Source organism: Oxyura jamaicensis, chromosome 8 (genome assembly GCF_011077185.1).
Source record: "Oxyura jamaicensis isolate SHBP4307 breed ruddy duck chromosome 8, BPBGC_Ojam_1.0, whole genome shotgun sequence".
NCBI lineage: Eukaryota > Metazoa > Chordata > Aves > Anseriformes > Anatidae > Oxyura > Oxyura jamaicensis.
Genome location: NC_048900.1, coordinates 11,707,960 through 11,731,059, shown reverse-complemented (window position 1 = coordinate 11,731,059; position 23,100 = coordinate 11,707,960). Strand labels below are relative to the sequence as shown.

Genomic DNA, 23,100 nt, shown 5'->3' with positions numbered 1-23,100 from the left:
CTCTGTGGTTAGTGATTTAGCAACGCGCTAGCAGTCACTGTTCAAGTTGATTTCTTTGTGATAGTCGACCGTGCAAATGCTTCCCAAGAAAAACTGCTGCTCTGAAGTGACTTGAGCTTCCACGCCTGGACTGCGGATCAGGGAGAGCGTTCAGCTACATGAATTACCATCTTGCATCTCGCAAGAAATGCTGAAGCCAACTGAAGCTGATTGTAACTCGGTGGCGCTGGATGAGAACAGATTTGTTTGGGCATCGCCTTTGATGTGCAGGAGGAGGAAAGGGTCCGGTTTGACTCGAAGCCCAGGCTAAAATTTTTGAGCTAGCAGTTTAAAAGAGTTGTCTTACTTGTAGACTAAGCAAACTTGTGTATCAGTGGTTTCATGTCAACAAACATGGAAGCCTTGTGTGCACTTCTTAGAATCGCTTTGAGAAGGACCATTTTACCCCATGCAGTACGCAGTGAAATCCCTGCTGAGTGAGGCAGCTGGATGACTTTTCTTGGAGCAAGAAGTGTCTTCGTCTGAGCGGCGGCAACAAGAAAGCAAAAGTGAAATCAAAAGTGAAGACCCTTCTGACATTACTTGAACTTAAACCGTGCCTTTGATGTTCTTGGGCTTTTTGTTGAGTGAAACGAGCGCTCCTTGGGAGTCCCTAGCGTAGTGATGGGGAGGGGGCACAGGATGAGAGCAGCCCTGGTGACCCTCCGATCCTCTCTGTCTTCATGCAGGGGCTGATATCCCATCTAAGCCTTCGTTCTGGGCTAAATCTGCGTGACACAGTAACTTTGCCACAGCTGGTGGCAAGTTACCCGAGCTGAGCCGCTCCTGTTGGTCATACCGAGTCCCCTGGTGCAGCACCTAAGTGCTTCCAAACCCTGTTGCCAAAAAGGTGCTTTGCATCAGCTCTCAGCTTGGTAGCTGTGTTTCAGCAGCAGCTAGAAAGCACGCTGAAAATCTCCAGCAAGCAAATCCCGGGAGGAGTTGAGCTACTGCAGTGCCTGTCTCTGTTTTCTGTCCTCTCCTGCCCTTCCGCGCTCCCAGAAGTCCATACAGATGTGCTAGTGGAAACTCACACAAGCAAGGCTTGCAGAGCTGACCAGAAACCTACCTCACGTTCTCAGTTTTCTCGGCTTATTATGGCCTGTGCCATTAGAGCAAACCACACTGTTGTCTGCCGGGTTTGTTTGTACTTATTTCTGCAGTTCCATAAGGCCTGTTTTACCAGACTGACTAATTCAAAGCATTTGTTCAAGGCACTGCTGCCTCTTGAGGGGCCAAAGGCTCACCAAGGAAAACCAGGACCTGTTGCTGGAAGGGGCGGGTGACCGAGCACCAGCGGCCACGGCTGAGGTCGAGCTCCTCAGTGCCGTGCTTGCCTCAGAGGCAAGGCCCTGCAGGCCTCCGTGCTCGGTGAAAGGGATCGATGAAGCAAGGAGAAACACTGCCGGCACTGGGTGAGCGTCATGTCGGGATTCACAAGACCTCAAGCCATACAAGTCCACGGGACCAGGTGGGCTGCCTCAGTGGGGGATCAGCAACCCCTGGGATCAAGGAACAGAGAAGTGTTTCCTGCTCTGCCTGGAGAAGGGGCAGCTCGCTTCTTTCCCAGTGAATTCTCCATCAGCGTTTTGTTCAGGTACATTTTGCCCTTGAGGACACGTGCTGAGCAGCACGACTTCCTACAAAGCAGGAGAGTCAGCTTCTGTGTTTTCGCTGCTGAGTTTGTAGTGCAGTGTCCGAGCTGCTCAAGTGTCTGAGGTGGGTGTCACTTCTTGAGCATGGCAGCTTTACACAGCCACTTCTCTTGCTTCGAAGTGAGAACTCAGCTTGCTGCTGAATAGAGAACTGACGTCTCTACGTGATGGAGGTCTTGGGTAACTGCGTCCTTGTTTCAGGGAGCAGTGACACCCTTTTCCCTGTGCATGCAGAAGTAAGGAAGTTTTGCATCTGCAACTGTCAGGAATGTGCTTTGGCTGATGAATGCCGTCGAGGCTTAAAGGCGAGATCCCATAGTGGGCCGGTTAAGCTTTATTGGTCTGCCAGACCAGATTATCATTTTATTTAACCAGAGAAGTAGTTTTCATTGTCACTTGATTGCCAAGGGTCTGTCAGCGTTTCCATTATAAACCCCCTATTTTCAGGGATTTGAGTAGACTTGAGATTTAAGTGTTCTGCTCTGAAACTTGGCAAGCATGGTCTGAGTTCACCAGCAGATATTTTCTTTATGAGATTTTAAAATAGTCAGCTGTTTCTTAAATTGTAGAGAAGGCAAGGGTGTTTTTTTTTTTTTTCCTCTTGGTTAAACAGATAGGATTATTTTTTCCACCCTGCTTATTCCAACTAGATTTATCAAAACAAAACCCTATTCTCTTGTTTAAAGAAAGAAAGAAAAGAAGACGACAAATATGCCCACTGTCAAGTTCTGTTTGCCAGCAGATCATGCCTCAAAGCTTTCCCAATCTCTGCTTCGGTGTGTGGTTGATGAAGTCCCACCCACCCTAGCCCTTTTTCTCCTCCCCTTTACTTCTTTCCCTTTGGTGTATTTACACTCTCACTATATTAAGTTGCAGCATTTCTTCTCCCCCCTTTGCCTTGCTCCGTGAAGCTTGCAGCACCTGGTTCTGAGCAGTCTGGGTATTTTACTTCTCTCCAAAAGGAAACTCTGGGGTGTTCCTAAGTGATCCAACGTACCCGTGGTAAATATCGACCCTAGGAGTTGTCTTTATGTTGTATGCTGCTCTATTTGGCGTACGTTACTACTTAACTGAAGGACGTGTGCATTATTTGTTTGACTATTGCAATTTTACCGCTTTTCTGAGACTTCGGTGTGACTTTGAGTGAAGGACTTTCATGGCCTTTTTTTTTTTTTTTTTTTTTAACCAAATCTTTGATGTCGACTGAGGAAAAGTGAAGTGTGATTGGTGCAGAACACCACTGTGGCTTTTCATGGCTGGGCTCTTTTAGTCATTTCCTGAGAGCTTGGTGCAGAAGTGCGACAATGCAGGAAGCGGCAGCAGGCTCGGCAAGGCTGCGCGTGGCCTCGGAGGGCGGCTTGCTGTAGGTGAGGGCTTGTCCCTCTTGCTGCCATGTAGAAGTGCCTGGTGCTGGGGTTGATGCTCCATGGCGAGAGCCTCCGCCGTCCTTCTCAGCGGTGAAGAGGATGATCTGGGCATTCAAAGCTGAAATTCAAGGGCAGGAAAATGAGTGCCTTTAAAAAGTACTATAGTCTCTCTCCCAGGACCTTTAGAAGATCCTTGTCGGAACAAGATGCTGGCACGGCTACCCTGAAGGAATATCACTGGTACCACCAAATGAAAAGCAAGAAGATGAATAAGCAAACGACTGCGGACCCAGAGAAAGGACTCGGAGCGTACAGGTGGCAGACACATCCGCGGCTCCCCTGGAAGATTAGCAAAAGAGCGCGCTCCTGCAGCCTTAGAGGGGAAGGTAACGACCCGAGCCTTGTCAAAAGTTCTGCAAGCGTGGATGCTACCAGCACTGAGGAACTCCACAAAGATCCAGCGGAGATGCTTTTCCAGGCAAGGACCAGGTCGCTGCGGGTTCCCTTCAACCGCTCTCTGTCCGAACCCATGCCGCACTCTGCGGCCAGGAGCACAAAGCCCTTTCTGCAAGCCGTGCGCTCAGTGGACTGCGAGCAGCAGGGCTATTTCGTCCGTGGCATCTTCTCTACTCTCTCAAGTGGCTTTTCAAGGATAATAAATCGAAGAGGGGAGCCTGTCAGTGAGTCACTGGGCGAGTGGAAGGCAGATGATAATCAGATTGATCCGATCACAGGTAACGGGCTCTGTTTTGTTTTGTTCTCCGTGAGTTGCAGGTGTGTGTAGTTATTCTTCGGGATACACCACGGTTGTTTAAACTGGTTTTGAACTTGGTGTTTATTAACATGAGATTTGGAACTTTCTGCTGTTCTACCTTAATTTAAAAAAAATGACTAGGGAAAAAAAAAAAGGCCTTTCCTGATTAGGGAAGTGGTGTGATGTTTTGGCATGTGCTTGAAAACCTGAAGGTCCCTTTAAAACAGATGTCTTGGAGGAAGCAGAAGCATTGCTCTCCAAAATGAACTGCGTGTGTGGCGTGCGCAGTCCTGCGAGCGCAGCAGCCTCGGAGGGGCTGTGGTGCACTGATGGATATATCAAGCCTGCTACTGTAAATGGAGTGCTAGGGGGAGAGCGAAAGAGAAATAAAGCTGTCTTTTAAGCAGTGCTCAAGGCAGTGGAACGGATCTACTTCCTCACACCAGATTCAGAGTTTTGTAATCAATCAGCTAAATTGATGTCTGCTCTATGTTAGATGCCAAGGACGGCAGCGCTAGGAAGGTTTAGCCAGCTGGGATTGAGGTCAGCAGGATGCCAGGCCGAGGTTCCGTTTAAATCTGCCCTGCTGTTAACAATGCTCATGAAGTGGGGGAGGGGGGGGGCGAGAAGGAATTTGCCTCCTGTTCTCTTGGGTCTTTCGTGTAACTTTTTCATGGGCTACCCAGTCTGAACTGAGTGACTGCAGAGGCACTGGGGAAAAAAAAACGCAAAGGTTAAATTTAGAATAAAAACAAAAATAAACCTCCCTTCTCCCCAGAACCTCCGTGCTTTCCAGAGTCCTGCAGATTATCATACTAAAACCTGATAACATCTGGATCTAGTTAAAACTGCTGGACAAGTCATCCATATTAAAAAATAAATAAATTCATCTTGCTGTTATTACTAGGAAACACTGCCCACGTGGGTACTGGGTCTCAGCCACAGTGGGTTGCGTCTTACAGGCTTATGTTGGGTGCTGGGAGCAGTCGGACTGCTTTAAAACAAGAACAAGTGGCCAAGGAAGAGGAATAACTAAGAAGGACCATCTCCCCCAGCATCCCAGGGTTTGTTCAAACCACCCACGTACAGTCCGTGATTTGCATTCCTCCACGACCTTGCTCGGTTGGAATTTGGCTTGATGATGCTTGTTAAATCTCATGGCATACATGGAAAAAGTGAAGACAGAGGATTGCTTCATTGCTGTTCTTGAAGACAGCTTTGTTAAGGGGTTGGTTTGATATTAGAAACAAGGTTTTCCACTGCAGGCTTCCACTGTTGTTGAGAGCTCCTGGGAGGCAGAGTCATTGCGAGCTGCCTGGGATGGTTTGTTGGGCCCTTCCCGCCCCCCAGTATACATCAGCAAGCTATATGGGGAAGGTATTCTATAGGACATAAGCATTTTGCATTAAAATTGTGCAGTCCTTGAAGGGCAGAGCATGTCATGGTTGCTTTTTTCTTGGTCCCGGCGCACTTTGATACCAAATGGTTCTCTAATGATTCACACAAGTTGTCAGTCAGCTAGGTGTTTGGGGTCTCTGCTTCTAGTAGCGTGGAAAGTGAACAGTGGAAAAGGATTAGTTGTGAGAAGCTACATGCTACACGTCGGATACGGGACAAGTACGGAGCCTTCTGGCTCTTGGACCCCGAAACCTCTGCCTGAGCCAGCCAAAGCTGGTTTCACAAAGAGCCTCGCAGTTCAGGAACTGAGAGAAAACAATGGGACTCAAGGTAAAAGCCAAACTCTCTCGAGGGAGGAAGTCATAGCTGGGAAGGTGCCTGGGGGAACGAGGTTGTGCGATCAGCTACAACATCTCCTGAACCAGCCAGGCACTGCTTCTTGAAAGCATGCCTTCTGCTCCTCCAGCAGACAACAGCCAGGCTCTAAGAGAACTCATTTACCCCCAAAGATGTGTTGCCTTATGGGATTTATAGGCACAGGACTGCTAGTTGCTGGCCTCGGGACGTATCGTTCCCTAAGGAGGAGCAGCTCTTGCTAGAGCAGTTGGCCCTGCTGGGTCACCCCTGCCCCAGCGGGCCCTAGAGCTGGCGGCACCACCGGGAGCTGGACGACAAAAAGAGAGAGCAATGTAACTTGTCCGTCGTGTCTCCTGTTCAGGAATAAATCCAAGGAAATGGGTTGTTTTCCTGTCCGAGAGGCAGGATTTGGGAATCCTCGGGCCATCAAACCCCATGGTCTGCCCAGACTTCCAACTTGCCCAGAGGCAGTGTGAGCCACGGGGTTTCTCCAAAGCATGCAGACACTTTGACTTGGAAGGACTGCAGTGAAAGTCTCCTGGGAAACATCTGGTTGGACAGAACTTCTTGTTGCTGTGACCCAGAACCAAGGAGCACCTTGCCTGGGGTGTTAAATACACAGCCCGAGAGGCATGCTTTGGAGCTTAACTGAGAACCTGGAGGCATGTTGTCTGCCTTCTGTCCAAGCAGCCGAGCCCTTTCCTTACTCACTCTGTTCATTAAAACCATTTCCACTTCCTCTGAAATAGTTGCAGATTATCAGCTTAGAGAGAAGAAAAAGTCTTCCTCCTGGAGCGTGCCTGCCCTGGTGTGCTCGGCCTTACCTCTGCGCTGGGGTCGCGGCGGTGGGACCACGGCGTGGGTTTGGGGAGCAGCCCGTGGAGTTTGCTGCTGACCTTTGGAAAGCAGGGGCGCAGAGCAGTTCCCTTCTTCAAGAAACGGTGACTTCCCAAAAGAGGTTTGGTTGTTGCTTTTGGCAGCTTGCAGAGGGAAGTGGGATATAAAAAAATAATAATAATAAAAAAATCTGGATAAATATTTTCCAGTTGGTCTCACAGTCTAGGAAGCATGTTCAGACGCTGCTTCATCGCTCCTTGGCTGCAGAAATCCTTCCTGGATCAAAGCAGGCATCCTCTTGGGCGAGCAGGGATGCCGAACCTGCGGAGAGCTGTCTCCTGCCGCGTGTGCTCGCTCCCCCGGGACGCTGCAGCTTCTCCCCTCTGTGCTGCTTGGGAGCAGCTTTTGGTGCACGTGCCCTGGCTTCTGTCCGCTCTCACACCCAGGCGTTTTGTACAAGCCTTTAAATTGGCATGTGCAAAGCCCCAAGTGAGAAGGACTTGGGCTCGGTATGAAGTTATTATTTATACCATCATTAAAGAGCACTTTAATTTCGAGCAGATGTACCAGCTCGAGGAAAGAGAAGTAGCACTCTGATAAGCTTAATGGTTGTGAACACACCGAGATTTCTTTAGGAACGAGATAAGGCAGGAGCTATGCAGACAACTCAAAGCCTTGGATCCAAGGGTTGTGGGTGAGCTGCTGCGCTGTTTTCTTTTGTTTTTATTTCTGAGTAGTGCCAGTGACCCTTCAACTCCGTTAAGAGTAGATTTGTGAGAGACTTCCCAGATAACATGTATTTCACTGCTCCTTCTTATCTAGATCTCAGGGCAATGCAAGTTTAATTGGAGATTGATGACAAAATAACTCTTCAGGAGAATCAATTACCTGTATCTTCAGTGGGTATCTCTTGGGGGAGGGGGAAGGTAAACACTGGTTTCTCGCAGTTGACATCCATTTGTCTTCCACAGATTTTTATAGTGACACTTCCCACAGGATTATTTCCTTTACTTTCTTCACTGGGGTAGAGATCTGCTTCTTCAGTATTTTAATTTTATGCTCCAAGTCATTTTAGAGGTTTTTAGTACCTAGGCTGAGAGCGTGTAGTTTCGATCCTTGCTTTTCTGGAATTGTTCTGCTTTTTTTTTTTTTTTTTTACAGTTCCCTCAAGCTACTCAGATGTGGTGCTCGTTTTCATACAGTCTACATTCGTTAAATTCTAAGTTTTGTACCTTCCCATATAAACTTCTACAGAGAGAATCTGTATTTGCACACTTACAACTCAAGTTAAAGCCAAGGCATTTTGGTTTCTTCAGTGATTCCCCCAACACAAAGCTATTTCTTCCGTCTGAAATGGGAATTCAGCATTACTCACTGAGGCAGCTTTTCAACTTTTCATCTTCTCAAAAGTGCTTTCTCATTTTAGAAGTGCTCCTGACTCATGTTCCCCCGCACCCCCGGATCGCTTTTTCTGTCGAGCAGTTTATTTTTGGTGGGGTTTTTATTAGCGAACTTCTACACGATTGAGCTCACCCCGTAACTCACACACTGACGTGCTGTGTAAATGCCGCTTTATCTGTGCTCTGCTTTGTTCCTGCGTTTGGTTGGAAGGTGCAGGCTCGGTGTAATTGCCAGAAGAGCTTCAGGACGGCTGTTTTCACCTAGGCTACATCAAAATGACCGAAGCTTTTCCGGAGAGTTGCAGCTATGGGAGCGGCAGTCTGCAGTCAAGTATCGCTCTGTTTCTCGAGCTGTAGTGCGTCTTCGTGGGGCTGAATGTTGTGGTACGTGGTGTACTGAAAGGTGCAGAGGGGTGGGACGCACCGGGGAGCGTTCCTGGCATTTCACAGCTTCGGATGTGGATCCTTCTTCTCCCCCCCCCAAGTATTTCCTTTGGATCTTGACCCATGTGCCTTGTTCATCACGAGCGCCGTGTCGTTTACTGTGGGTAATGGGCTAATGCTATGCAGATGAATGTTTATGATCACAACAGAAAACAATTAGCGGCAATATCTGAGGCTAATAAAATTACAGTCATCCGGTGCTAATTATGCTTAACAAAGGGTGTCTCTGAGCAGGTAGTTGTGCTCATTGCAGCTCTGATTGTTGATTTCCCTCCTTCTTAATCCCAGACCGTTTTGTCTGAAGCCAAAAATTAACATCCACCGGGATGAATGAGGACATTTTTATTTGTGAGGACTTCCCTGACTCATGAAATCGTGACGAGGGAAGGGCAGAGCCTTGCATTCCAGGCTGCTTTTTGCTGCTCTCGTGGTCTGTGCCTGCGTTTTTGCTCCTTGTGCCGAGCATGCTGATAACCTGTGCTTGCAGCACTGTTACCTGGGGTTACATTGGTCACAAGAAATTAGTGCATGGGAATTACCGCGAGGATAAGTGTGTCCTAGAGATGTCCCCTGGATGTTCTTGGCAGGGAGACAGGGTTTGAAATGATGCAGCTTTCACAGAAGCAGCTAAGGAGTGGAAGTATGGGGATTAGGAGAAAGGGCTCTCAGCAAACTAGAGGTTTCGGCTTGCGGTGGGAGAAGCTTTTCCTTTGATAACAGGCCAGACAGGGCCGAGAGGAAGCAGCCGGAGGAGGAAGAACAGCCTTTGCTTTGCAGAGGAGGAGCTATGTCTGGCAAGCAGTTGGACTCGGAGTCTTTGGCCAAGTTTCATGTCTTGCCTGCCGAGTCCCCGGAAAGAGGAGCTCTGGCACGAGAGCCCACGGGGCAGGAGCAGCTCGTGGTCTGGGGACAGCCCCGGCAGCCTGTCCTCACCCTTTGCCCCACGGAGCAGCGAGCCCAGGCGTGGGAGGTGTGCGGAAGACAGCAGAATGAAACGGTGTTAGACTTTTCTCAAAGCACGGCATTTGTCTTAAAGATGGATGTAAAACACAGCTGTCGAAGTGTGCAGAAAGGGGAACTTCGCACAGCGGCTCAGCTCTCCTGGAATACTCGGAGGTTTTGCCACCCCAGAAATGGGAACCTTAACTCTTGGAGGCATTTAGAGCCTGTGGCCAGAGGGCAAGTTCTGCCACAGTGAAACTGTCTTCAGGCAGAGCTCCCTGCTTTGCGTTTCCCCGGCGCTGCCCGTAATGGAGCTTGGTGCAAGCTGAGAATTGCCGGCGTGCTTACACAACCAGCACTTCCTAGGCACATTGACCCTTTTTTCTTAGAATAACAAACCCAGAGGAAAGTATTTGTTTTAGGTCTTTGTTTCATTTTTCCAAATAACGAATGGTGTACATCTGTAATGCTAACAGTACTTGATTTAGGACTCGAAGCAATGGCATGTTAGAAGTAAACAAACGTGCACAAGATTATCTATGTGCTCTTATTTATAGCATTACTTGATCACTTGCTTCAACTAATTAACTTGTTTTATTTAGCCTTATGCTTGCTGTGCTGATACTTTGGGGTAGTTATTCAAAAGGCTCTCTAGGCTCTTCTGAAATAAATACTTCATAATCCTGTAAAACATCACTTGTTTTAAAGGAAGCTGTTTACATAAATAACAAGCTAATGCATGAACCTCTTGACATGTTAGCATTGAAACCAACTGTCCCCTGCGTGGTTTTGCTCTTACTATGAGGGAAGCTGAAGCCAGACATCTGGTCCTCTGTGGGCAGGAGGATGCTGTACTAGTTACAGGGCTGCTCGTTTGAATGGAGTCAGAAAACGTTCTGTACAGAGGAGGTGAAGAAAATGACTGGAAGAGATTTTGAAGAGGCTTAGGTTTCGGAGAGCAGGCATTCTCTGCCTCTGTTCCCTGTGGGGGCATGCTGGTCATATTAGTGTGTGTGTCTGGTGTAGGAGCATCCCTCCCAAAGCTGCTCGTGGGGAAAGTGGTGCAGAAAGGGGTGAAGTTCCTGCCAGTGGTGTGTGAGAGCAGGGAGCGAGCAAGAGTGTTTTTCCAGCTCCAGAGCAGCGTTTGTCAGCTATCGCCATGCTTTGCTGTCAGTGCTGTCTGTAGGTCTGAGACCTCGGGGATCAGCTGTGTTGTGGTTTTATGGCTCCTCCCCTCAGTGAGATCTGAGTTCTTACTCCTGAGATTGTTTATTTGCAGAGCTCTCAGATCCCTCTCCCCTCGTCATGGCCAAATCTAGGTGAAACGCAAGGAGCTACTCTGCCAAGTCCAGCGGCAGGCTGTAAGCAGACCTGCTTGTTCATTTTACGTCTAACTTCTTCTGCGTGCCTTATAGGAACAGAAGTGCTTTCCTACACCCCATTCTCAAAATACTCCTGGGTACAATTTTCCGCGACCATGGCAGGTGTTGGTGACAGTGCTGCTGAGGGCCGGCTGCTCACTGCGTCTCTCCCAGCTCGGTGGCTGCAGGTTGCAGTTCTCTTCCAGCTGCACCTAGGAGCTCAGTGCGTTCCCCCAGGAAAAGCAAAACCCCCTTTTTAATGCAGTCACTTCTGGAGTGATTCTCCTCGGCCAGTTGCTGACTGACACAGATGCTTTAGCATGGGGTTTTGATGAATTACCACTGAAAAATCTGCCAAGCTTCTGATACTTGCTCTTCATCTCCATCTACCTCATGGTTCCTGCCGGCCCTGGCTGCACCGGTACGTGAGGAATGGCTCTGTCGTGACACTGCTGCGAGTGTTTGGGGCTGTCTGGTGAGGGCTGGCTTCTGGCTGCACTGCTGTGGCCACAGGCTTCCTGTCAGCCCGGCTGCCTCCTGATACAAACACAAGTACGGTTTCGACCACCGGAGTCTTGAAATGACAGTCCTTGCCTTTATGCAGCTTCCTGTGCACCTTCTTGAACAACACCGAGACTTCATTTAATCAAAACAGGGTGAAGTTTTGGAAAGGAATAGGAAAGAAATGAATAGCCGCCCTGAGTCTGCTGTGAAGGAACCGAGCTGTCCGTCTCCTGGCTTTCACGGCTGCTGACCACGACGCCCGTGCCTCACTGTCATGTGCAGGGATGACTCCTGTTTCCCGTTTCTCCGTGTCGGAGCTGACCTGGGTCACTAAAGGCTTTTAATTAACCCAGAGGGCTCGCAGAAGGCGTGCGGCACGTGGGAAGTGCTGAGCGCTCCTCTGGTGCGGGTTAGGGCGGAAGGTGAGGCCCTGGAGGCTCTGCAGTGGTAGGCATTAACAGGTTCATTTATCTTGCGCTATTAAAACCTCATCGAAAGGAACTGGCTGGGCTATTCGCCCCGGTGCTTCAGAGAACCAAGTGGGAAGGCGCTGTGTATGACTTGTAAGGCCCGAGCAAACCAGCGAGCCCCAGTAAAGCATTATGCAGAATTATCTTTTGGTGCTGTGGAGCCGAGTCCTGTACGTGTCCAGCACCAGGTGGGTGCCTCCCTACGACTCCGTGGTGCCCAGAAGGTGCCGGCGAGTGTGAGCGGGGCCGGGTGGGCATCGCTGCATCCCGGCCCTGTGCTGCCTCCAGACTGGGGTCCCCCCTATCCAACACAGAGCTCGTTGCTCATTTTTCTCCCCTTCCCAGGGAGACGTGGTGGCTGCAGCCACTGTTGAGCTGTGCTAACACGGTGGTTCTCAGCTGGTTTATCCAGCAGCAGGGAGCTCTGTGCAGGCTGCCGCACCGCCAGGTTATGGTGAGAGGTCGCTAGCTCCTGCTTAGATAGGCTCCAATAACTGCAGAAGGGAAGAAAATCTTTCCAGGAAATACATATTTATTTTTTCTTCTTCGCTGTAGGGTTTCTTCGGAGCTTTCTGTGAACGCTGCGTGCCTACAGACAAAAGTGAAGGCCTGTACATGTGGTCGTAAGATGCCATTGGGTTTGTCAGAGGGGAATTATTTGCGTACAGCAGGAGGTTTGAGTTACTTTAACAAAAGAAGTGAATGGCTGCGATGCACTAATTGAGAAATTGGCGTTTGGGCTGTGACCAAAACAAATTGGCTGTGCACACGTGCGAGGCTGTGAACTGGGCCTCAGCCCCCCGACCTCCCTGGCTCTGTGCTCTCCCTTCTAACGCCGGCCCGGCTGTCTCCAAAATGGGTGTTTTTTTTCTGCTGAGGCAGTAGGGGACAAAGTCTGCAGATGAGGAGGGGATACTCATGTGCAGCGTGCGCTGGCGGTATCTGATTTGAACGTGCTCGATGGGGAATCACGCGCTTGTTTGGGCGCAGGTGGATTTATTTTAACAGCAGGACCCCAGGTAGGAGAGCTACGTGGGAACAGACACGTGGATTCAGTGAGCCCTGTCCTGAGAAATGCATGCTACAAAATGTAGGAGGAAGAAAAAAGTTTTATTGTCCCTACATAGAAAGGACTTGCCCTGACCGAGTCACGCGTTTCTGAGCTGTCAAGTACTTGGAGGAAAAAAATGTGACAGAGTAGAGCCGGCCCCCAGCAGGCCCTGGCTGAATTACACACATAGCAATCTGCGCTCCAAATAACTCCTGCATGGATATGTAATTTAAAAGAGAAATGCTTTCAGGGTGATGATAGGTTTTGTCTACATCTGTAATGTCTCATTTGTCTGTGGATGCCCAGCAGCCCTCGCTTTGTTTATTCAAAGATGAGCAAACACGAAGCTGAGCGTACTTTTCAATGATCGGTGGGAATCGACATAAAAAATGTAGGTCTTTATAAAATATATATGGACACAGATATATACTCAGCAAGGTTTGCGAGATTGATTGCTCCTAAACCTAGAACTTGACTCTTCTTAAGCACAGAGGATTCCCAAGGAGACATTTGTAGCCCAGGGACAGTGGAGCGTGGCCGCTGATGGATAAAATAAAATCCAAGCCTGTTTGCATTTTAATGGACCTTTAATCACATGAGAGCTCAGGAAGGGAAAAAAGAGATTTTTCTTTTTTCCTGTTCATCGTTTGTCTAATTGCTTCAGGCCTAGTGAAACTGGGTAAGAAAATATCATTTTTGGTTCTTATACTGTTCTTAAGGAGGATTTTGCAAAGAAGAGGGGTGTGCGTTATCATCATTACTCACCGAGAGCAGAACAAACAGTACTGGTCTGTAGATGTGGCAGGGAAAGCAGAGCTGCAAGTTTTTGGCAAACTAAGTAGTAAGGAGGAAATGAGCAAGATGCCATGCATGGTTTTTATCACCAGAGATTTACAAAAATAAGTTGGACATCCGTCAGGGGCTGGGGGTAGGGTACCATCCGGCTCCAGCGGCGTGGAGGCAGCACGGTCTGCCTTCAGCGGCCTGAAACTCCCGAAAAAGGCAGCTCTGCCCGAATCCCTCGCTCTCCAGGGCTGCCTCTCGTCTGTCGGTCACTTCTGCTGATCGTGACGGGATCCTCAGGCGCGTTTTGAAGGCTCTTGCTTCGTTCTGCTGGCATAGCCTGGGTCTGCCCGGGTCACTGCTCCCTCCTGCTACTCGTCCCATCCGTAGCACCAGGCACACTCATCCCCCCGGGGATCCCCGGACACGGGTTTTGGTCCCGAGCACGGTGCAAAGACGAGCTGAGCGAGGTGTTTGGGGATAATGCGGTCATTTAATAATTAAAAAAAAAAAAAAAAGGGGCAGCATGGAGTGGGGGGTGTTTAAAATGCCAAGATATTTTATATAACGGGCAGAAAATAGAGAAGCTCAAGTTTTTGCCCCGTATTTTCTTTTGTTGTATCGCTAAGTGGATGTTTGTGTCTGTTTATACTCTGGTTTCGTGTGTGCTTTGAAATCTCATTGTGCTCAGAGGTGGAAAATTGGCTGCTTCAGTAAAGGCACGTTAAGGACAGCTATCTACAGTAGCTGGAAGGAAATGCTTCTCAAACATATTGTCCGAGTTGGTTCGAGTTGAGTCTCTTGGGTACGTGAACTTTCCTTACCTTCCCCACCCATCTTCTGGCAGCAAACAATTCTTAGTATGGTGACTTAAAAATTAATACATGCAATAAATCCGCGCTGCCCCTGTAAATCGTTCCCAAAAGCAGTGACGTGGGTTTCAGGAGCGGCTCAGAAACCTCTTGTGTTGGCAATTCCCTCTGGAGATGGGGGGAGTCCCAAGAAGCGGTGATGCACAACAACCCTTTCCAAGCTGGATGAAAATGATCACGTTGATGTGAAGATTCCCTCTGCCCTCCTGGTCTGGTCGGATTTACTGTTACAAAATGCAGTAGCGCAGCAGGATTGCTAATGAGACGTTATCAGGACTGCTTCTGCAAGGCTGTGACCTGTACAGTTCTGTTTCCTACTGCTGAAGGAAAGGAATTTGCTCTTGACTTGCTTGTTCCCTTTACTGGGCTCACTCGGTCTCCTTTGAGGATTTTGGAGATGAGCACCTGTGATTTTCCCCTGATAGAAGGGGACTGGGGATCTGCTGGGCGGCTTCGTGCTGTCCATTTGCCGGCACGGAATCATTTGGGAACGGGTGCTTGTTGGGGCTTCGGGGACTGGCGGCATTAGCGCTAAGCATCGGAGAAATCAGCACTACAGAGTGAAAATGGGAGGTTTCTCCTTGCATGCTTGATATTTTGGGGGCTTTGGAATGGAGCAGGAGCGGTATGGGCTCCGGGGTAGAGGGGACGTGGGGTTGCCTTTATCTGGGGCAGCCTCGCCTGCCCGAGAGAGGAGGAAATGTATTACATAGAGGGAAAACCCAGCGGGCCTAAGAATACCTGAAATACTGCACCCTAGCTACAGATCCCCTTTAATTAACTAGACCTTCATCAAAGGAGACGTTAATCACGCTCATTTGTGTTTGCCAAAAGCAGAGGAAACCTGCTCCTCCTGTTCTGGTGGGACCTGGGAGCCTGGATCTCCGTGCTGCCAAGAGGGCCCCGCCGAGCTGGCCTGCACAAGTCTTCTCCCTGGCACTGGCTTATCCCAGCGCGTGCAGGTTCTCTGCCCTGGCACTGTTATTTCTCCTCCTGTTGCCTCTTTCCTGCACAGTTACTTAGCTTCAACATCCCACAGAGTAGACAAGCAGAAAGAAATCACCTGCTGCGTTCTGGGAATTCAGAAGAAAATTGAAAATTGCACTTGGATTTGCAAATGTTCAGGTCTTGTGGCAATACGGAGAGCGATGCTCCCGGAGTCAGGAGGCTCCTGAGCCCACGTGGGACCCAGCAGCTTCATCTCCTGCCTCGACCAAACTGGCTGTGACCTCCTGATGCGTAACCAAAGTGTTTTTTTTCTCCCAAAGCCAGCTTTCCCTCCCTAGGAAGAGACACAAGAGCAGGGTGAATTTACAAGGGGAAGCTAGCCTCGTGCAACCTTCAGCTGGGGGGTTGAACGTAGAGCTGGAAAAAGGTCATTACCTCTGAGCACTGGGTTAAGTGTGGGGTTCAGGTTACTTGCAACATGGCATCTCTTTGTATAAATCTGGACATGGCTCCGGATCGCCATCACATCCATGCATGATGCAGTCTCCTTCCCCTACCAAGTGTTTTGTGCCTGAAGCATCTTTAAAGGATGAAAAAGTCTGCTCCTTTGTGTAGTAGCAATGCAGTGCTGAGGCACGAAGACTCCTCAGACATCAGGGGTGGAAATGGAATGAGGAGTGTGCTGGTGCTTTTTTGGGGGGCTGTGTTTCTGTGTTTCAGTAGGTCCAGTCAATCAGTCGGTGTTTAACGGCTGGTTCTGGGTTCTGGAAACACCGTGCAGGTGCCAGAAGGAAGGGGAGTGGGTCTTCTTGGATAGCATGAGGGGTTACTGGAAGGCTTCTCTTACATCTGAATCCTTTGGGATGGTCCCTTACAAAGTCATTGGCTTCAAGCTGTTAAAATAAGAAAGCTAAGCTTAGCCTCTGTGCCCGAGCAACCTGGGTACACGCACACACAAACAGCGTTGGGGGGAATTCAGCAATCGTGGCACTGCTTTGAGTTTTTGGGCTGAGATCAGTGGCACCGAATGCGTGGGTTTTCTTGAAGGAAAGCTGAAGGCAAAGGCTTCTAAAAGAAAAAGCCTGTGTGGTGTAACGCAGGCCGTCTTAAAGACGGTGTTTGTTTTCTGGTTGCTCACCTTGAACTTGCTGTGGTCGCTCTCCCACCACCTCAGGTATGCCTGCGGCTTGTTCTTTTCCCAGAAGTGCTCCTCTGCCTTGGCTAGTCCAGTGCCTCCGTCCGTTTACCTGCCAGAAGGAGGCAAAAGGGTCTTGAAAGAAATTAGCCTCAGAGGAGCATCCTCTGGTGGTGCCTTGCTGGCAAGGGTGGTGAGCAGAGCCGCGTGTTGGGGGCAGAAGGTTTAGAAACAGCTTTCACCAAACTCCACGCGCTGCTTGGGGCATGCACTGCTTGGCTTGGACCACAGCTACGTTAGAATCTCGCACATCCCAAACTGTGCAGGAACCAAGCAGGCTTTGCTATTAAATTGGTTTTGCTTTTAAGTTGTTGTTTTTTTCCACAGCTGCCTTGGGCCGAGGTCCTTTTTAAGTTGAGGATGCTTTTCCTCAGTCTCCTTCCTGCACTGCTGCGGGCCAGCTTCGAGGAAGAAAGATTGAAGAGGGAGCAGAGCAGGTTGGGTGCTCGCTGCTGGAGGGGCTGTGGGATGGAGCTGAGGCCGGGTGAGAGCGGGCGTTACAGGGAACAGAGCAGGGGGAAGGGCACAGAGCCGGGTGAGAAAAAGAGCGTGCATAAATTAAGAGGGAAAACTGCAGCTTTTTCTCCCAAGAATAATTAACTTTTCTGCTATTCTTCGTTTTCCAGTTCCTTAAAGCTCTCACGAAAGCCTCTCCTTGCTTTAGGGAGAAGTGTCACTTGAGAATCTTCTCCGAACTTGGCAGCTTGGCAATAAGGGCATGTAATCTTTTATAATCCTCTCTTCAGGTTTGTAATATCCATTTCTGTTTTCAGCTTCCAAAGCGTTTTGTAGGGCAAGTGGGAATTTAGCGGAGAGAAACGCACACTTAATATTCAGGAGCAAAGACGAGTGGTCCTGGGTGAAGAATGAGAACTGAGTAAGAAGGAAGGAAAAACCTGCTCGGTATTGTCGGCAGGGTCATAGCAGTGGCTTTGAGCAACTGCGGGCGGGCGGCTTGAAATCCTCCGCACCCTGGGAACCGAGCTGTTTTTTCCCCGGCTAGCAGCTTCTCTCGGGGTGATGTCATGGGAGTGACAAAGCCCTACAACGAGCTGCTTGTCTGCGGGCCGGGCTCAACCTGCAGCACACCTGCGTGCTCCATAAGGTTCCCACCGTGGCTGGGTTTTGTTGTCTGCTTCCTCTCGTCGAGGCGTGCTGATCGCGGCGCGATGTGGTGCTCCTGGCACGGCTCCACCCGGGGAGGTGCTGATTTCTCCTTCGCGCCGTGTCTCCCAAACCTGGCTGCGAACAGACGATGAGAAAAAGAGCAGAGGGAGAGAGGCGAGGCTCAATTACCCCTCTGTGCATTCAGCGATCGGCTAGGCGGCGTATAAGAAGCTTAGAGGAGCTCAGCAGTGTTCAAGCTAATTGGCAGCTTTAAACTGCTATTAAGAGCTTCCACACCTTTTGCTCAAAGAAGCTGCGTGGTGACAGTGAGCTGGTGCAGCTTGCTGCTCTCTAATCAGAATTACCCTCCCAGACCAATTTTAGGTTTTTGCTTAATTTTGCTTCTGCTGCTCGCTCCTTAGCTCATTTTTAGGACTTGCAGGAAAGCTCCAAACTGTTGGCTCGCTCAGCATCTGCTAGCTGAGCTCCTCGTAAGATTTTAAGACTTGCGGTTTCTTTTCTGGAATGACTCCACACTTTTCCCTTTTGAAAAAGATATCTCAGCTCTCAGGGCTGCATCCTTGTGGCCTGACTGAATTTGGGTCCCCTGGCTTGTGCTCGGGTACTGGGGAGCACACAAACGTTAGGGGCCGAGGGTGGTAAATGTGCTAGGAGGTCTTGGGAAGGCTCGGTTTTGAGTTGTGTGTGTTATGGGGAAATGAGGGTGGAAAGCTTGGCGCGTCTCTAACACAGTCTCAGCCTTGGTGTGAAACCTACTGAGCTTCTGATAGGCAAAGGGTGATATTGCAAATTCAGGGCAGATGTTTTAGGGCAGACCGAGTTAAATTGGCGGAGCCGTCTGGGAGCTCAGCTGGGTGAGCGAGCTTGCTACAGCCATCTCTGTGCAAACAAGTCACATTTCTCCTAGTGCAGGAATGGAGGGATGGGAGCAACGTCACCACAAGGAGAGGCAGCAAGAGTCCATCCTTCCAGATGATGCCAGGTTCATTAAACGGTACTGTTCTGTTGGTTTTTTTGTATTGAGGTGAGACTGCTGTGCCCAGGGAACTGGGAGCAGGAAGGCGAGCCTTCCACTGCCCCTCCTCAGGTCTCATCAAAGCTTTTTGGCAGCTGGTGGAATAAAGCTGTGCCCTCACCTCTTTGCAGAAGAGCAGCACAGCCCTCTTCTAGAGGGGGAAAAGCTCAAAACCCAGCTTCTGGACAGTGAGCAGCAGATGCCTTCAGGCTTCTCATCTCTAAACACTGAGATTTCCTTTGCCATAGACAGCGCGCTGATGGTAGGGATGGGAAGCATGCACAAGGTGCACAAATCATCATTGTGGTGGTTTCCACGAGGGTATGGGGCATGAAGACTGCACCTGATTGACCAACTTTTTAATGAATGTGTGGCTGATCAGATTCTCCAGCGGGCTGATGGAAAACCATTTTTTTTAGACTGTGCTTGATCACTACCACTCTATAAAACAGCTGTGGAAAGTTAATAGGTTACTACTGCAAGGTTGGCCAGCACTAGAATGATTAAAGATCTTGTAAAGAATTTGTGTCACAGTGCCAAATGTGTTGGAATCTGAGAAAGTCATGGTGCTGCTCACGGGCTCTGCCAGCTTCTCAAATACCGTTTCACCTATTTAAACCTTTTCTGGCTTTATCCTGTATAGAATGGGTTTTCCAGGTAGCGTTTTGGCTGTAACCAGTTGGTGTGAGAGCTCTTGCAATCACTGAAATTTGATGGTTTGGCTAAGCTTCCTGACCTCCTGCCCTTGCTCTTAGGTTTCCATGCGAGGATTTGGTTATCGTTGCACACAGCTGCCGGAGGACAGCAACTGGGTTCTGCTGAACTGAGGGCTCATCGCTGCATGTGCGCCGAAGGCTGTTCAGTGTGGCTGTTAAAGATACCAGGAAGAATTCACACTAGGTGCTTACCTCCGTAATAAATGCTATGTAAATAATGCGTCTCTCACCCCAAAGGGTCTGCTCGTGCTTCCTATGTGGAAGACAACACAGCTACTTCACCACAGAGGTCTTTTTCCAGCTGTGAAAATGCAGGTACCTCCTAAATGGTGTGCGGCCATGCCACACTGATCAAGATGGAGAGTGAGCCGTGCTCTGTCTCACAGTAGCTACAAGGCAGTTCCTAGAAAACCCACAGCCACTTCACTGCCTGGGCTGTGATTTCAAATAAAATGACAGAATTAATAGTTTCATCTCTGCGATGTGCACTGGCCGTATCTCTAGGTGTGTTGTGATTCAGAGAATTAATCACCCCTGAGAGCATGGTTTTCTCTGGCTCGGTAGCATGTGAGTCTGCTCATACGAGCTACCCTACATAGCATGTGCTGAATTTCCTCTGCAGAGTTACCTGATCAGTCGTGAGCATCATGTGTTCCCTGCCGGACACGGTGGTTGTCCGTGCTCGGAGGACGAGCGTCCCTTCCTTCTCCCAGGTCAGCCTGTGCATCTTCTGGTGGGATCGCGCCTGGGTGTGCAGAAATCCTGCAGTACTGCAAGATGCAGGTTTGAGGGAACAAAACGTGTTGAGACACAGTGTGTCTCCGCTTCTGCCATATCTTTCCCTTGAATCACTGCCTTCATCAGCTTTTAGAGATGGTGCAAGGTCGGCGAAGGCCTTTTAATTGCCGCTTGTCTGTCATGAAGCTTCACGTCAATAGTCAGGCTTGAAGTCTCAGCTTCTGTTCGGCGGCTTGATAAAGCTTCGAGCTGATGATTATTCAACCCGAGCTGCCTGCTCGTGCACATTTGTGTAGGTTGGGGTACTGACAAGCTCTCAGACGACAGCATTTACCTAAAGCTCTCCAAGTCTTGTCTCTATGGCAAGTACATAAACCAGCGCGGAAACATTGACAGACCTGTTGTCAGAAGGTGTTAGGGCTCCTTCTAATCTTTCTCTTCAGGGGAAAGCACACAAACTTGGCCACTCCATTAGTTACTCAGCTGCTTGGCAGCTCCTCGTTGGAAACACGAGAAACAGAATACGGACCCTAATAAAGTCGATGAAAATTTGGCAAGGGCTTCAGTAAGCCCTTCGATTTCGCCCCAGGAAGAGCGTGGTTCAGGAAAGGGGCTCTGGCACATGCCAGGGTTGCTCTTGTCATCGCTGGGATGGAGGTTTGCTTTTGTGTGGTTATTGATGGTAGGTAGAGTGCTTGTTGGCAAAAGGAGCTGGAGACATGGATTTACCTTTAATGTAGTTTTGTTGGCCTGATTTCTGCAAATTCTGTAGTTTTCAGGAGTTGATGGCCCCCCTTCTGTTTCAGCAGAGCTGCTGGGCACTAAGTGCTGCTGGAACACTTGACATCGCTTGGAAATAATTTTCTGATTCTGCCCACTGACTGGAAAGTATTCTCCGCTTGTGAATGCGTTTGGAAGTTGCTTTTGTTTGTGTGTATGTTTTTTTTTTTTTTTTTTTTTTTTTTTAGAATTGTTGCATAGTTGCGATGGAAGATTCAGAAGCGTTCCCATCTGATAGCGCTCGTACTGCTCCCTCAACTGCCATCAGCTTTCAGAAAATGTCTTGGCCCTTTCCGTGGGGACGGGCTTGGCACTGGCTCCTTCTTTCCGTGTTCCTTCTCCCTGTACCAACCACCACCTTTATCTGAACGCCGTTGCAGCACAACTGTTCCTTTTTTTTTGCCTTTTTTCCTCTTTTTTTTTTATTTTCCTTTATAAGCTCTGTAGTTGATAATAAGGTACAAGTTGTCATTTGGCTGAGAGAAAGGGAGCTTTGTGGATATTTATAAAGTGCCTGATGGCATTTCAGTGCCCCAAGGAAAAACCGCAGCTTCAAACCTTCAGCCGTGCCAGGCGGGCAGCGCTGCTCCTCTCGGGGCGTCAGGGGAGGATGCACAGAGGAGGGGATTTTTTCCAAGCTGTTACTTAACTGCCATTAGCATTTGTAGGCATGACCTTTAATCCCGCGTATAGGCTAGCTGATCTGCTTTCTTGAATGCCTCATTGTAACAGGGCCGAAGGGAGCAGGTTGCAGCAGACCAGTGAAGGAAGACGTCTTCTCATCGGCGCTGTGTGCTCAGGTGCGGGGCTGCCTGAGCCCGTCCCACACACAACATCTGCAGGCTCGGAGCTTTTGGGTGTGCCTGCCTCATTTCTTCTCCAGCCCCTGTCCAAAATGACGTGTTTGCATTCATCGGCGAGTTACCCCCGAGCAAAGGTTTTGTATGAACCGATAGATAGCGGTGTAAGAGCTGATAGAGGATAGCCCCGAGGTGAGAAATGGCAGCCCTGACTTCCAGCCTTTCCCTGAGGTGTAAGGTCCTACACACTAGTGGACCTTGGCGTTCCCTTCCTTAGTGATCCGATCAGCGGTGCTAAATCAGATTTATAGGGCATCGGGGGGAGGAATTGGTGGTTTTACTGCATTCACGTGAAAACTTGGGGACAAGAATGTAAAATGAAAATGAAAGGTGAAGAGCACCGGAAAACACAACACGGTTTGTGAAGCAACCAGGTGTATACGTGAGACTGCGTAAAGTCCCAGAGAGTCTTCGGTCTAAACCTGTAATACCCTTCGGAGGGAGTTTTGGGGTTAGAGCAGTTGCTAACGGGCTCTGAAGAGGTCTGCTGGGGCAGGCTAGCTGAGAATTGGTTTAAACAGGGAGAGAAGTTGCTAGGTATGGGCACACTGGACTGGAGCTTACGCTGTGATTTCTGTTGCGGGCAGCTTCCTTGTGAGCTCCCCTCTGGTGTGTGAGACGTGCTTTTGTACCATCAGCCCCGGGGAGAGGACGGGCGTAGCAGGTACCTCAGAAACCCACCTTGCACCGCTCCTCTGGGCGGAAGACAGCGCTCGGTCAGCCTGCGGGGGCGGCGGGGCCGTGTCCTGCCGTGTGATCGGAAGGGTGCCAACACCCCAGATATTAACGCCGGGCCGTGACCGACAGCTCCAGGCACCGCGATGGCACGAGGCGCTGCCAGCCGTCTGCGGAAAGCTCTTCTGACGTAGCCAGCACACTTGGCAGCAGAGCTGTGGCTGGCCCGCAGCGCCCGATGACTCAGTTACGTCCCGAAGTTGTTATTGCAGTGGAAGGAGCCGTTCTGTTCTTTAATCCTTTTGTGCAGCCCCGGAGATCAATTGGGTGGTATGCTGCCAAGGCCTGTAGTTAGTAGAAATTAGAATGCAAAAAGTCTTTTGGGGCTGGGCAAGTCGTGACTGTAGGTTCTGCTGGGGGTTCAGAAGGGTTTCCTTGTGTCGGGAGAAAGCTGGCTTTCCTACCTGAGGGGGGGCTGGATCCCCCGAGCTCTGGGCTTTGCCTTAGGTGCGCGCTCGTGGCTGGGATCCGGGGCTTCATCCTCGCCCTGCAGCCGGCTTGCAGGTCTGCAGCCCGCAGACCTCGCTTGGGCTTGTTCAGGCATGGGTTGGGTTCCTCTGCTGCTGTTGGGGAAACCGAGGGCTAAGCAGGAGCAGCAGCGTTTACATTTTTGCATCTGGCTCGGTTTGGGGCTGGAAGCCGCGATAAACGTGAGTTGCAGGTGTGCCAAAAGCCTACCTCGGGAGCGAGTGTCTCTGAGGTGGCCAAAGCTGTGGGTAACTCCTGAGTGAGAGTCTCTTGTGCCCCAGGA

The 23,100-nt window shown here is 49.7% G+C and overlaps 1 protein-coding gene across 5 annotated transcripts in view; it reads left to right on the top strand.

Annotated features, from left to right (window-relative positions):
* Positions 1-23,100, top strand: part of RASAL2 (RAS protein activator like 2) — a 142,727-nt gene that overhangs the window by 16,626 nt on the left and 103,001 nt on the right. For 2 of the 5 annotated variants that reach the window (XM_035333749.1, XM_035333747.1), the window contains exon 1: positions 3,110-3,795. The exons of 1 other annotated variant lie outside the window; for it this stretch is intronic. In XM_035333749.1, the coding sequence (XP_035189640.1) occupies positions 3,201-3,795 (595 nt within the window). In that variant the 5' untranslated portion in view covers positions 3,110-3,200. Of the gene's footprint in view, positions 1-3,107; positions 3,796-23,100 lie in introns of those variants that run through there. 2 more of the 5 variants (XM_035333746.1, XM_035333748.1) reach the window with 2 other exon arrangements.